The sequence below is a fragment of the Rhinopithecus bieti genome, unplaced genomic scaffold (assembly GCF_001698545.2).
Source record: "Rhinopithecus bieti isolate Rb0 unplaced genomic scaffold, ASM169854v2 scaffold_84002, whole genome shotgun sequence".
Lineage (NCBI taxonomy): Eukaryota > Metazoa > Chordata > Mammalia > Primates > Cercopithecidae > Rhinopithecus > Rhinopithecus bieti.
Genome location: NW_016841755.1, coordinates 5286170 through 5302501, shown reverse-complemented (window position 1 = coordinate 5302501; position 16332 = coordinate 5286170). Strand labels below are relative to the sequence as shown.

Sequence of the window (16332 nt, the reverse complement as noted above, 5' to 3'; positions counted from 1 at the left end):
CCCAGGGAGGCCGAGCTCCTCATCGCCACACATCGTCGCCACACATCGTCGCCACGCATCGGGTAAGAGACAGGACGCTCTCAAACCAAGGTGTTATGTAAATACATCTCTTTTCATAATAGGTCAAATAATGCAAAATACTTAATTGCTCGTGTTGTCTCTGCCATGGGTTTCAACTTACTCCATTAGTTTTTACTCAGTGTCTGAGGGATTTTTAAAAAACCTAAGAGAGTAAAATTAAGTCGTAATCTTGAAATATCCTTCGTTTTAGAACAAAAACGTTTCAGAAACCAATGTAACTGGTTTTTCATATTCTTTCTGTGGAGATTTTATGGAGCATAAAATAAATGATATATTAATAGTCCTATTAATAGGACCAAAATAAATTAAAAGCTTCATGTGGTTCAAATTAACAATCTCAGACTCATCTTTAAATAGGTAGGTTTTATTGTGAAAAATTTAATTTGTGGTGCTATAACACTGAAAAGTCAACAAAAATTGATCTGAAGTTTTATCAGAAGCATTAATAATTTAATTGCAAATAGTAGTCTTCAGGGCCTAATTTGCGATTCTGATGCTTCAAAACAAACTACATTTACATGTAAATTATATTCAAATAACTCCTTCTGTAGGTGCAAGCGATTCATTTAGAACAGACGCAGACACAGAATGTCTGTTCACCCACCATCAATCAAGAACAAGAAATTTTTATTTTTTGTTTGAATTAAATTTAGTCATAACTAATACATACAGTAAACACATAAACTTAGATCATTTCTATCAATTTTCTTTGAACTAATTAAGGCAGCACTTGCTCTGAAAATGGCAGTGATTAAAAACACATTCCTATTTTGTATTTATAGCTTGTTTCACAACAGCAGCTTCTGGACAACATGTAATACGTGTAACTTGTAGAAAAACGTAATTTTTTATCAATATATATTTTACAAATTGAAAATAACTGCAGTATGCCTCTTTTAAAATAGCAAAAAATAATACTAATAGTATAACCAAAAAATACTTTTGAACTTAGAGTTTGTTCAATCTGTCAAAAAGCAGCTTTTGATCATTATTAATGTATGTGGTTAAAATATCTATTTTAACATGCTTTTATAAATTAAAAAAATTACAATATTTCTTTTAAAAGACATTTAGTGATTAATAAATAACAACATATATTCTGACAAAACAAGAGGCTTTATTTTGTGAGATAAACGTTTAAAAATTCAAAGTGATTAAGATACATACTTACCTGTCTGAAAATATGAATATCTTGTGTTCTAGACACCAGATGTGAACTTTTGGCAATGCAAGTAGCTGTCTCGAGTTTATCGCCTGTTAGCATCCATATCTACGAAGCAATTTAAACTGGTGAACTTCAACAAGACAAGGACATGTTCATCTCTGAGTCTCACATAATTCCCAACAGCCAAAAGGTGGAAGCAAGCCGGGTGCCCGTCAACAGAGAAATGGATGAGCAAAATGTGTTCCATCCACACAACGGAGTATTATTCAGCCTTGAAAAGGATGGAAATTCTGACACAGGCTGCAATGTGGTTCAACCTTGAGGACATTATGCTGAGTGAAAGAAGCCAGTCACAAAAGGACAAACACTGTCTGATCCCATTTCCATGAGGTCCCTAGAGCCATCCAATCCATAGAGAAAGAAGTAGACGGTGGGTGCCAGGGTCTAGGGGAAGGGGAATGGGGAGATGGACAGTTCCTGTTTAGGAAGATGGAACAGTTCTGGAGGGGATGGTGGTGATGGCTGCACAAGAATCGGCAACGCAGACTTCAATAAGGTCACGCTACACACATCCAACCACAACTAAACGGTGTGTGAACTTGCTTAAGGTAGAACAAGTGAGAGCACAGTGATGTGTAGATACAGCAGCTGAGATCTGGAGGCACGTGAGTAACACCTGTGCCCGGCACTCGCAGGCAAGGTCTAATAAGGATAGCTGTGAGTGTCAAAGGTGTCGTCCACACAGCATTCCACACCAAGCACAAAGGCCTGCCAAAGCAGCACACAGTCACGGTTTGCCAGGCTGGGAGGCTCATGAAGACCTTTACTGCAGTTTGCTAGTTTTTAAGTTGGAAACGGAAGTTCAATGGGTAACTGGCCCATAGTCAAGCCAAAAGTTGTTTATGTCATATAAAACATGTTAAATAGTAGCATTTTACATTTAAAATTGCATACCCATGCACATCTTATGTATATATGTATCCCTAGACAATAAAATATCAGGATACTTAATACATATCAGGATATTTGATATATATAACAGCAAAGAAATTCCACTAATATTCTCATTCGCTGAATTTCTCAGATTTCGTATGTATTATATTGAAATATGCATTTTGGAAACAGGAAGCAGAAAACAACTTCGACAGTGTACTGATTACCTGCTTAAGCACGCTCCACCTGTGGCTCTCTCAATGTCTAAGATTTGTGCTTTGTATTTATTTTACAGACTTACATTCATTTATTGGACCTAAGATTATGACACATTATCATGACAAAGTTGAAGAAGAACTAGCACTGCGGCAACCTGAGTGGGATTCAGGAAACACAGTGAGGTCCCGCTGAAAATCACCTTCGAGTTTCAGAGGAACATCTGAAGTCAGACTTTACATAATGTACAGAAAAAAGAGCAAAACTCGACAAAGTCATATAATTTAGCAAATAATTGATGCAAAGATCCAAATTTTAATACAAGGGATATTCACTACTAATATACTAATACACTACTAATATACACTACTAATATACTAATAGTCTAGCACATATAAAGTAAGAAGTAGACTGAGGTGAAGTTTACTAAAAGTTACAGTGAAATGCAGGGGTCATCTGGTCACTCATTCACGTGTCGATTTACAGATGGGTCTTGCAATGAACTCTGGGGCTCGACTGAACCTCCCGCCTCAGCCTCCTGAGTAGCTGGGATCCCAGGCACACAGTACCACACCCAGCTCATCTGCTTCTCATTAATCACACTTCTTTATTCAACTTTTGGCTATACAATACAATTAAGTTTAGTAATCTAAACTTTCTGAGTCAGAATTGTTCTCTTGTAATTTTGAATTTCTACACGAACAATTACTCTGAAACCAGATACAGCTTCATGACACACTTCCTACTGCGATCATGACATACTTCCTACTGTGATCATGACACACTTCCTACTGCGATCATGACACACTTCCTACTGCGATCATGACACACTTCCTACTGAGATCATACTGCAGTTTGCTAGTTTTTAAGTTGGAAACGGAAGTTCAATGGGTAACTGGCCCATAGTCAAGCCAAAAGTTGTTTATGTCATATAAAACATGTTAAATAGTAGCATTTTTACATTTAAAAATTGCATACCCATGCACATCTTATGTATATATGTATCCCTAGACAATAAAATATCAGGATACTTAATACATATCAGGATATTTGATATATATAACAGCAAAGAAATTCCACTAATATTCTCATTCGCTGAATTTCTCAGATTTCGTATGTATTATATTGAAATATGCATTTTTGGAAACAGGAAGCAGAAAAACAACTTCGACAGTGTACTGATTACCTGCTTAAGCACGCTCCACCTGTGGCTCTCTCAATGTCTAAGATTTGTGCTTTGTATTTATTTTACAGACTTACATTCATTTATTGGACCTAAGATTATGACACATTATCATGACAAAGTTGAAGAAGAACTAGCACTGCGGCAACCTGAGTGGGATTCAGGAAACACAGTGAGGTCCCGCTGAAAATCACCTTCGAGTTTCAGAGGAACATCTGAAGTCAGACTTTACATAATGTACAGAAAAAAGAGCAAAACTCGACAAAGTCATATAATTTAGCAAATAATTGATGCAAAGATCCAAATTTTAATACAAGGGATATTCACTACTAATATACTAATACACTACTAATATACACTACTAATATACTAATAGTCTAGCACATATAAAGTAAGAAGTAGACTGAGGTGAAGTTTACTAAAAAGTTACAGTGAAATGCAGGGGTCATCTGGTCACTCATTCACGTGTCGATTTACAGATGGGTCTTGCAATGAACTCTGGGGCTCGACTGAACCTCCCGCCTCAGCCTCCTGAGTAGCTGGGATCCCAGGCACACAGTACCACACCCAGCTCATCTGCTTCTCATTAATCACACTTCTTTATTCAACTTTTTGGCTATACAATACAATTAAGTTTAGTAATCTAAACTTTCTGAGTCAGAATTGTTCTCTTGTAATTTTGAATTTCTACACGAACAATTACTCTGAAACCAGATACAGCTTCATGACACACTTCCTACTGCGATCATGACATACTTCCTACTGTGATCATGACACACTTCCTACTGCGATCATGACACACTTCCTACTGCGATCATGACACACTTCCTACTGAGATCATGACATACTTCCTACTGCGATCATGATACACTTCCTATTGCGATCTCAGATGGATATGATACAGCCTCATGAGACACTTCCTACTGCGATCATGCCACACTTCCTACCGCGATCATGACACACTTCCTACTGTGATCTCAGTCGGATATGAACAGCCTCCTGACACACTTCCTACTGCGATCATGACACACTTCCTACTGTGATCATGACATACTTCCTACTGCGATCATGACATGCTTCCTACTGTGATCATGATACACTTCCTACTGCGATCTCAGACGGACATTAACTCTTACAAGTCTCTTCACCATGCAGACCTCTAGACAGCAAGGAAAACAGTTGCCCATTTTCTGTCCATGGCACAGCATCTTCGTTGAAGCTTGAGGGATGTATTTTTTATCTGAAGTTGGCAAAGCTTTGACTTCTGACACTGTCCTTCACAGTTCCGTCCCTTTAGTCTAGATATGCAGCTTTTCTCTGAAAACTAAGTTACACTTTTTTCCATTCTGAGCCCCAGGTCCTTGAGGTAGTGCTAAAATAAATTATCTTAACCAATCTGCAGTTGACCTTTTGGCTTCAATGAGAACATGTGAGGAAAGCTCCTGAAAAATAAAACTTACACCACAGGTGCTAATTTCCCCTGTGTAGGAAGAGGACACATCAGTAAGTGAAAGAGCCAGAGAGCAGGTCGGCAGACAGGGAGCATGGGCCCCGCCACACAGCATCTGGGGGAAGCCACCAAGAAGCATGGCCAGGATGCCTAACCTCTCCCATCCAAGGGAAACACTCACATTTCGCAGACACCATATTTAAACTGCCAAGGACCACACAGCTGGATGAGACGCGGCACTGCCTTGGTGAGCACAAGGAAGGTGGGCACTGCCCGCTGGGAGTTGGGACACTGCTGCTGGGAGCATGGTGTGGGTGGGGCATGAGCCACACAGCCGAGGTGGAGGGGGTGTCCTCCAGCTACGGAGAAGGTGCTGGGAAAGAACGAAGAGCCAGAGGGAGGACAAGCAGCTTTGCCCCTCCCTGCATGTCCAGGCGTCTCTGGGGCAGGCTCTTGCCGCTGAGCCCAGCAGTGAGAAGCAGCTTCCACTGGGTGTCCTTTTGTGCTGAGTTTGTGACAATGTGGATGCATTATTTCTTCAAAAACATCAATAAAATGGATGTAGTGCATGTCTGAATATTCTATATTCTCAACTCTAATGCCCTGAAGCATGAGATGATTCCAAATGTGGCAAAATTTAACCAAGAATCAAGCCAAAGCCCACATGAGGGCTGAGTTCTCACGCACTCCCATCCTCACAGAACACATGCTGTCACACTGGACGTACCCGGAGCTGTGAGTGCTCACAGGGGAGGCACACAGGCCCCTGCAAGAGGAGGCCACGTTACACAGAGAACACTGCGGCCCAGCCTTGCCAGGTGTGGGGTTGTGACAGGCTAGGGGCAAGGACATGAGTGCCAGCCAACCCAGGAATGGCTGCAGACGCCTGGCTGGCGGTGGCCAGGGCGACGGGCACTGGCCCCATGCATCCTGTCGGGGGGTACACAACCATCCCTGGGAAATGGCATGTGGGAGTTTGACATCGCCAGGGCTGGGACCAGGGCTCCTCTCAGAAAGGCCAGGGATAGCACCGAGAGGGAGAGGGTGTGGGAGAGAAGGTGCTGAGAGCAGGGACGGTCCGTGGGGACTGGTGCGCGGACGTCCCTAAGGAAGGAGGGGAGCTCGTGAGCAGCTTTGCTTACAGAGCTTGCTCACAACCATGACCCCACAGGAGTTTCACAAATCAGCGTGCCCAAGGAAAAGCAGTTTGCTTCAGCACAAGCAGCGCGCACCCGCAGAGGTGAGCCCACGGTACCTTGATCCCGGCGTTGCGCAGCATCTCCAGCGTGGGCCGCACGTCTGCCTGCAGCTGGTCCTCCACGCCGGTGAGGCACAGCAGTTCCATCTCCCTCTCCAGGCTCTCAACTACCGCGGCCACCTTGAGGGCCCTGTCGTGCATGCTCAGCTTGGCCTGAGTGTATCGGCTCTGGGGACAGAGAGGGAGGCGCCTGTGTGCACACGTGTGTACGTGCTCCACGTGTGTACTCCATAGAGCTGGACTGCACGGGCTCTGGGGACAGTCGGGGAGGCGCCTGTGTGCACATACTCTATGTGTACTCAACTCGACCGCACTGTGATCACTTAGGAGTTATCTAGCACAATTCTAAGGAAACTGGCACTTCTTTGCTTCTATGACACTCCTTTCCCAGCAGGCTGGAGAAGTGGTAGAAACAGAAACGCAGAGAGGATCACCCCATGCTCCTGCTGAGTGAAGTTGCCTTCACTCCTAGACTACAGCAATCCCAGCTCTAATTTCATACAGACAGGAAGAACTAATTTCAGCAGAAGGAAGGAAATGTCGTAGGAGGATGAGATGGCTGGGAGTCAGCTCACCTCAAAGTCCTGGTACTGCTCCTCTGTCAACGCCTTCTTTGCAACCACGAGGGTCCGCAGTCCTTCGCGAGCCATGTTTCCACACTGGAAAAGGAGAGGCCGAGTCACAGGTGGGCCCCACAGAGCCCCTGCAGCCGTGTGTGGGGCCAGGGTAGCACCACACTCTGACCATTGGTGCCCTGCCCTCATGTCCTGTGCCTACCTTCATCACCAAGGCCAGAGACGACTCAGCAGAGGGACGCCTTTATATACAACGCATCCTTTTAACCTCCCGACCCGTCTGGTATCTCGAATCCCACTAACCCCTTCACTCGAGAGGCAAAGACACTGGACGGAGTTGGGGCGCACTCCGCGTGGACTCCCCTGGTGCCTGGAAGAGCTTCCTTTTACCACAGCACGGGCTTTTCAAGAAAACATAACCTGAATCCTTCAACACCACCACTCCAGAGTGTGGACACCAGACTGCATGTAGCAAGAACACACGGAGGGTGCACATGGCAGTGCTGGGGACGGGGCGAGGGGAGCACCTGGTGCCAGGGAGGGCTCCTGCACCGGGGGAGAGGTGCACCCCCTGGCATGTTGTAATACCACGGATTTAGAACCAGATGGCTGGGCCTGAAAACTGTTTCTACCACAGACTCTGTGTTTTTGGGCAAATGACCTAATTTTTCTGTGCTTGTTTCCTCCTTAATAGAAATGGGCTCGTAAGAGTGTTGCTCTGGGACTAACCCTGTGAATCTGTGTAAGTTCTTGTTGCTCTATTTTAAACATGCATGTAACTGGCCTTGCAGGGCAGCCGATCACGTACAGTAAGTGCAGTCAGTGATGGAGGAGAGGGCAGGAGTGCAGGGCCGCGGTGAGAGCTGGGGTTGGTGGGGACACGGCCAGATCCCAAAGCTCATGAGCCTTACCCTGCATTCCGGCTTCCAGAGCAGGGGGGCCTGCAGGAGTCATGGGGCCTGATGTGCGTGTTGAAGCAAGACAAGGAAACGCCTGCAATGGGCACATGAAACAGGGCTAACCGTGTTCACGGTCAGGGAAGGCGTCAAAATAAAAAATACGACTTTCCAATTCGAGGTAAAAGTGCAACAGTTTTAGCTGGTGATGGGGCGAAGAAACAGGCTCTCTGGGACAAGGCGCAAACCGGTCCCAGAGGGGTGGTGCAGGAGCAAACCTGTGCGGAGGTAACACTCTCGAAGTTAAACTGCTCATACCAGTGACACACATCCCAGTCCTGGAAGTTCAACCTGTACTTAAAAAGTAGACCCTGATGTCCACAAGAGGTTGACAGGTGCCATGTTCCTTTTACATGAACAAGGGTCAGGTTTTAAAAGGCCTGAACGAGAATGCTCATAGTCAATAGCTACATCCTGCACTTCCACATAGCCAGCAGAGAGAATCTGGCAGAGCTGCAGAAGCCGGTTCTGGAACTCTGCGCTTTCTATGCCATTTCCTTGTGTGCAAAGTGAAAACAGTTCCTCCCTCACATGGTTGTGGTGACGTGAAGGACACCCAGAGGGACAGGCCTTGCGGGGCCACAGGAATAGACGCATGAAGCACGTGTTCCTGCAGGGCAGGGTGAAGAAACAAACCCAGCCCGCTCTCCCACCCGGCACAAGGCGGTGTGGGCGACCCGGCAGATGTGGGCAGGAGGGCACCAGTGGGCCTCCTACCCGGCACAAGGCGGTGCAGGCAACTGGGCAGACATGGGCAGGAGGGCTCTGGTGGTTTCCTGGGTGCCCAGGCAGGTCCACGACTTAGCTGTGAGCACACAGTCCTGCCCAAGAGGCCAACGTCTGGGGGGTGCAGACAAGAGGCAGGGATGGGAGGGTGCTAGGCTCCCGGACAGCTAAGGGGGTGCTGGGGCTGTCAGGAGACAACTCCACCCCCCTCTGCTGTGTGGACCAGGACAGGGCTCAGGACAGCGGGGCCCTCTTCCAGGGACACACAGGGACCTTACAGTTGATTACTAAGTGCTGGGTGAGGTGTGCCTAAGCTTTAAAGTTGTGGTGTATTCTATGAAAAGTACATTTAAAAAAACAAAGTAACGAACACTAAGCTATATAACTGTCCAAACTATCAATTTTTGAATCTAGCAGTTTCTACTTTTTTATTTGAGATGGAGTCTTGCTCTGTCGCCCAGGCTGGAGTACAGTGGTGTGATCTCGGCTCACTGCAAGCTCCGCCTCCCGGGTTCACGCCATTCTCCTGCCTCAGCCTCCCCAGCAGCTGGGACTACAGGTGCACACCACCATGCCTGGCTAATTTTTTTGTATCTTTAGTAGAGACGGGGTTTCACCATGTTGGCCAGGATGGTCTCGTTCTCCTGACCTCGTGATCCGCCCACCTCAACCTCCCAAAGTGTTGGGATTACAGGCGTGAGCCAGCGCGCCCGGCCTAGCAATTATTAGGGCTAACATACTTTAAGATGCTTTAACAGCAACCCTCCCTGTCGACAGGGCTTGTCTGTGTTCTGGAAGGTCCTGAAAGATTGGCTGCTTAAGACTCTCCATCCAGTTGTTGTTGACTTCCTCTTAAACTTCGAATTTGAGGAACTCTTCCAAATTTTAACAATGTTTATAACGCTCCTGTCTCTGGCAGGTTTAGCAGTCTCTGGCATTAGGGTTGATAATACAAAGAAATCAGTGGTAATCACATCTTCCTGAAGCCCCAGGAACTTTCTGCAGCTCAGGTGGACACTCCCAACTCAGCTATGGCCCACAATGAGCCCCACAGAGGTGGTGCAGCTGCAAACCTGCCCTGCCACCATGATCCACGGCGAGAGGAGAGGTCTTCTAGAGGCTATTTTGGTAACCTCCAAGGAGAACAGAGCTCTATATTATAGCTAGAGAACAACTAATCAAAAACATTATTTTCAATGTATATTTAAAACATTAAAAATGTGAACATTGATAATGCAGACATTTAAGCAAAGATATCCTAAAGAAGTTAATTAGCAACATTTGTTTACAGAAAAGAAGATCAAATTCTAGTAAATCTGGTTTGTGCAAGGTTGCACTGAACACTGAGAGTCTGCATGGTCGGGAGAGGAAATGTGACAGTGCCCCTAAGGAAAGCTCCGCCAGACCTCAGGGTGGACGTGCAGCGGAGAGGCCAGCTCCGCAGGCAGCAACAGAAAGCCAGAGATGGGCAGTTGCGGCCCAGGGAGCTGGGACTTTGGGCATCTGACCTTTCTCAGCACTGCCCAGGAGAAGTGTTGAGAAACCACCCAGGCACACCCACATGCTTGGAAACACATCATGGTGCACGCATGTACATCACAGGCCCCCAGTCACGCGCAGAGACCCTGTCATCACCCATCATCTCTCCTGGGAAACAGGCAGCTCTCCACACGAGAGGCCCCACTCTAATGAAGCCAGTGTACTGTATCTGCTGATCCAGGTTAATTTGTAGGCAAATAATCATTATTGAACTCTTCAGATTTTTTGCAATTTCTTTTTAATTCATCCAGTTGATTGGATTTGACTTTGGTTTGGAGGCTGCAGGGATGGCAGGAAGGGCTGGAGGAGAGGTGTGGGTCTAGCACCCCTCTTCATGCATCCAACAGCTGTGTCTCTTCCCGTCTCCTGTGTAGGAATCGGAATAGTGACTTCTATAGGGTCATGTGTTACAGGAGACAAAGGAGGTGACAATTACTGTGAATTACAAAGGCAAGGCTGTCATCCATTATACCTCCTGTCATTCCCAATTTTAGCTACAGATGGCCCTTAAACAACATGGGTTTGAATAGCGTGGGTCCACTTTTACGCAAATTTTTTTCAGTAAAGCTTATGTGGAATGAGCCTGCGCCTCCTGCCTCCACTTCCACCTCCTTCACCTGTTCTGCCTCTGCCCTCCTGAGAGAGCAAGACCAACCCCTCCTCCTCCTCAGCCTCCTCAAGGTGAAGACGGTGAGGAAGAAGGTCAGAAGGTCATCACGATGGCCCACTCCCACTTGCTGATGAGTAGATACATTTTCTCTTCCTTATGATTTTCTTAATAACACTTTCTTTGCTCTAACTTACTTTCTTGTAACAATGCAGAATGCAATTCACATAACATACACATTGTGATAATTGATCTATCCCTGTTACTGGTATGGCTTCGGTCGACAGGAGGCTATCAGTAGTTATATGTTTGGGAGTCCGAAGTGATAGGCTGATTTTCAACTGTGCGGGGGGTTGGAGCCCCTGACCTTCGTGTTGTTTAGGGTCACCTGTGCTTGTTTCCTTTACGATACAATGTCCAGGGCCTAACTCAAGTTTGTGTTTAGAGGGAAGGAAGCCAATCACCTCAACACCTCCAGCTATCCAGAACATCACTATTTTAAGTCTGTTCACAGACTCACATATTCTTACATCTCAGGTTTGCAAAAACTGGTTTTGTTATGTGATCACAGAAATTTTTTTTTTTTTTAAACATTTGGAGAACACAAGTTGACAGCCAAGAATTCAGCTCTGGAGGAGCCTGAAGGAAGCGGAATAACGCGCTTGAAGAGCCTGCTGTCCTGTTTAGTCTGTAATAAAGGAGAGGCTTTCCTACTGCAGTAGCACCACAACAAAGACACTGACGAAGGGGACAACAATTCATCCAAGGAAAGAAAATACAATGTTGAGAAAATAAATGTGCATAGAATTTTTAATAGACTTACCTTTGCGAAAGACATACTGACATTATCTGTCTGTTGCAAGACATTTATTGATTTGACCTCATAAAGCTAAATAAGTTAAACAAGTATTTTACAATAATTGCACGTCATTATGACCAAAAGTAATTTTTATGGTACTTTACTAGGTCTTCAGGGAGTTTAATTTATTCATGTCCCTGATTAAATTAAAGAGCCCTGAAGGAGATATTGATTCATATTACCAATACCATCGTGAACACTGGGGTGTGGAGGCTGCACGGACAGACCGTCTCTGAGGTCCCAGGGGGGGAGGAGAGACTGTGAATTCCAACAGCAACACGCACACAGCAAAAAGGGCCGTGTCGACGGCAATGCCAACACTCTGCTTTCCTCGGAAATCCAACCACTGGTTTATACATAAGCTTAACGATAAACAAAACCATCTCATGAGACGACCCACAGATCCTGGTTACTTCAGGAGAATTTAATGAAATATGGGATTGCTTCTTATTTGTATCTTATGTTCTGATTTTAGGTGAATCTTATGCACAAATTTGCATCAGGTTAAAATTCTAATGAAAATTTCCTTGCAAATATTTATGTTACAAAAGAAATACATTAAAATATAACTTTGATTACATATAAAGTATTATTTCAGAATAATGAATGATTGATAATGCCTTCTATTTCTCACTATTATAAACAAAATATTCTTTGTAAGGACCTACTTGTATAGACTGACATGCACTCACCCACAAAACAAAATGATTGTTATTCACATAGAAAGTAAACTGTTGGCTGGGCATGGTGGCTCATGCATGGAATCCCAGCATTTTGGGAGGCCAAGGCGGGCAGATCACAAGGTCAGGAGATAGAGACCATCCTGGCTAACATGGTGAAACCCCGTCTCTATTAAAAAATACAAAAAAAAATTAGCCAGGCTTGGTGGCATGTGCCTGTAGTCCCAGCTACTTGGGAGGCTGAGGCAGGAGAATCGCTTGAACCTAGGAGGTGGGCTTGTACCTGGGAGGTGGAGTTTGCAGTGAGCCGAGATCATGCCACTGCACTCCAGCCTGGCTGACAGAGAGTGTCTGTCTCAAAAAAAAAAGTAAACTATTTATAAATAGACAGGACTCTTGCCCTTTCTTCTTTATGAAATTGAGAACTGTAAGCATTTAAAATGATTTAGTATAAAATGATACTGTGTTTGACAACCTATGTGGTTCCCATCAGCATCTGGCTTGACATTTTGACGCTCAATTTATCCAATGATACCAGTGTCTACAAGCTGGGGAAAGGATATCCTTTTTCTGTCATCTATTCAGTCAAGTTCACAAAAACACTGTGAACCACGTGGAGAATCATTCACATACCTCCTCTTCCAGCCAGTCGTTATACTGCACGATAGGAGACATGGCCACATCGGCGCCCTTCATGTAAAATGTGATTTCTGCCGTGGATTCGTCCTATCACAGAACAACAATCAACAGAAGCACATTTAGGCTGCATTGCTTGCTGCAAATAACTGCTAGTCTAATAAAACACATAACGGAAAAAGCAATTCAATTCCTATGAACGTGTTCCTGTGTGGTAAGCTACTCACACGTGTTTCTACACAGAGAGCTAGTCCTGCTCTTCAGCACCAGTGCCAGCAGGACTGAGAACAGGATTGTGCATCCTGAGACGCTCGGCTGAAGGTCTGAACGTGTTAATGAGTATGATTTGGGTTGCATCCATTCTCTTACACTTTTACAGTTGGATTTAATGCTTCATTGTTTAGTCAACTTCCAAGACATGATTTTGGTGTTTGCTAAAAAAATTAAGGTACATTTTGGCAACTTTATGGTCATAAATCAATGTTCAAAAGTCAAACTCTTTGGCTTCTTATTTTTGTTGAAATCGAAACAGCTTTAGTTGTTGATTTGAAAAAATAAATAAATCCCACATTATTGATTCTGGCTAGGTTGACTTGGGAGAGTTATTTTATCTCACTAGAGACACAGTGGCTTCCCAAACACAGATTATCAGCTTAGATTTCATTAAAAAAAAAAAAACTGTAACAGCATAAAACACTTGAGTAAATATTTAACTTTCTTTTGGGAAAATTTGTGTCTAAAAGGCCTGAAAACGTAATGTCCGAAGCCATCGCATGGCACCCTTGCCGCAGCCTCACCCTGACGATGATGCCCATCCGCTTGCTCTCCGAGGTGAAGGGGAACAGCTGCAGGATGCAGAAGCTGAGGACCTGGCCACTGGGGGTCTTCAGCTGCATGGAGGTGAGGTCCCTGCTGACCAGCGTGAGGCCCACACTTTCTGTCCACTGCACCAGAGCAACCTGTGGGAGACAGCAACGCCTGAGGCCACCACTGACTCAGGAAAGCTGCACGCGGGTGAGCCAGCACGGAGGTGCTCAGAAAGCTCGCCAACATGGGACAGCTGCAGAAAAACTTAGGTGTTCAGAACATTTTGTTTTCATGGCTAAGTATATACGTTTGAATAACATTGTTCTAGAGTAATCCTAAGCAATATGACCAAAGTCACTTGGTATTATTATTATTATTTTGAGACGGAATCTCGCTCTGTCACCCAGGCTGGACTGCAGTGGCACGGTCTCAGCTCACTGCAAACTCTGCCTCCCAAGTTCACGCCATTCTCCTGCCTCAGCCTCCTGAGTAGCTGGGAACTACAGGTGCCCGCCACCACACCCGGCTAATTTGTTTTGTATTTTTAGTAGAGATAAGGTTTCACTGTGTTAGCCAGGATGGTCTCGATCTCCTGACTTCGTGACCCGCCCGCCTCGGCCTCCCAAAGTGCTGGGATTACAGGTGTGAGCCACCGCACCCGGCCCGGTATTATTCTTTAAAATAAAGACCATGATGGATCATAAAGACTTTCTTTACAATTTGTGTTAACTGCTCCCTAGAGCCAGATGGTGTTAAAATCGAGAATGCAGCTCACCCCATCAGTCTGGGGGCAGGGAGCAAGTGATCCGACTTTTCAAGGTTTCTCCCTCCCCAGTTCCATGGACTCCATGAAAGGGGAAATAGTTTGAATCTCATGTTTACAGTATTTATTTTTCTAAAATAAGAGAAACTGGTGAGTAATTAACTCTATTAATGTGTCTACATGTAATCTTTGCAAGTTTAAAGGAGACAAAATAGACAAGGAGAAAGCAGGCCTGGGTTCTAAGCCAAGTGTGGAAGTCGGCACTTTTGTGGCCAGGTCGTCATTCTGCTGGGAACACACTCCTCTTCTGTCAAGTGGAAAAATGACTTCCAAATTGTTTTGAGGCCAAAATAACATGAGTGATTCCCTGGCATATGGCAGGTACTCATAAATAGAACATATTCTTATTGATAATTATTTATTGATTTATTAAAATTTAACAATCACAAGTGGAAGAGCAATTTTTAGAGTTAATATTTTGTGAACAGTATTTTATGACAAAAAGTATTGTTTTCTGATAAAAGTCTGTCTTTATAAAAGGAACTCCCTACCAGATATTAATTAGATAAATAGGGTATACCAATCCTATTATGCAGCTAAAGGCACACTAACCACGGAGAGCACACCAACCACAGACAGCACGCCAACCAAGGAGAACACGCCAACCACAGAGAGCACGCCAACCACGGAGAACACGCTAACCACAGAGAACACGCTAACCATGGAGAGCATGCTAACCACGGAGAGCACGCTAACCAAGGACAGCATGCTAACCATGGAGAGCACGCTAACCACGGACAGTATGCTAACCACGGAGAACACACTAACCAGGGAGAACACGCTAACCACGGAGAGCATGCTAACCATGGAGTGCACACTAACCACGGAGAGTATGCTAACCACGGAGAACATGCTAACCACGGAGAGCATGCTAACCATGGAGCGCACACTCACCACGGAGAACATGCTAACCATGGAGAGCACACTAACCATGGAGAGCATGCTCTCTCCAACGTCCCACACCACTGCAGGACAGCCCAGAACCACAGCCGCTTCCTTCGGGGTCTCCTCTCTGTTCTGCAGGCCTGCCACCACCAACAGTGCTGAAGCACCTCACGGCCTAGGCGAGGCCTCTTCTCAAACCACCACCTCATTCTCACGCCCCTCTTCTGATGAGCATGTCCTTGCCTTCAGTTTTAACCTCTACCTCACTGTCAGCAAACAAATGGTTTTAAAATCTTGGGTTCTGAGAACTCAAGTCACTTCAGGAACATTTTAAATTCTGTCTAGTGTCCAGGATATTAAGTCAATCTTAGGGCCTTCTGAACATTCCTGTGAGGATAAGTTCACACTCTTAGAGAGACTACAGCAAAGTTCTCCAGAGCTCTGGCTCTGTGGCCAGCTGCTCAGGTTAGGAACAAACCCTGGGCAAATGGCTGCACCTCTGCAACCCCAGGGTCCTCGTCTACAGAACAGCCATGCCGAGGCACTGCTCAGAGCTGCAGCGAGGATTTGAGAAACGAGGTGTGAGGGCACGCGGTGGACAGTCAGCACAGCAAGGCCACCAGGAGGACGCCAGGGCTCCATCCTCACGCTTTCTCACAGGAGCCCTCCAGACATGCACTCACAGGCAGACCAGGAACCTTTTTTAAAATCAGATTTTCTAAGCAATTCCCCACACGTATGACCACAGAATACCTCCAGCATAACTTTCCAATGTCTGAGGGTGAAGAGCTGCTTCCTTTCTTTTTCACACTTTGAACTTGACACAGCAGGGCACCATGTGTGGGGAGGGAGCGTGCAGAGATGACACCCTAACACCATGTGTGGGGAGGGAGCGTGCAGAGATGACACCCTAACACCATGTGTGGGGAGGGAGCGTGCAGAGATGACACCCT

At 45.3% G+C, this 16332-nt stretch overlaps 1 protein-coding gene across 1 annotated transcript in view; it reads right to left on the bottom strand.

The window, feature by feature from the left end:
- The window catches only part of ATP9B (ATPase phospholipid transporting 9B), a 306136-nt gene that overhangs the window by 33132 nt on the left and 256672 nt on the right, over positions 1 to 16332 (bottom strand). Inside the window, 5 exon segments of the mRNA XM_017866120.1 lie at positions 1253 to 1351; positions 6284 to 6454; positions 6862 to 6945; positions 12862 to 12954; positions 13662 to 13823. Coding sequence (XP_017721609.1) covers positions 1253 to 1351; positions 6284 to 6454; positions 6862 to 6945; positions 12862 to 12954; positions 13662 to 13823 — 609 coding nt within the window.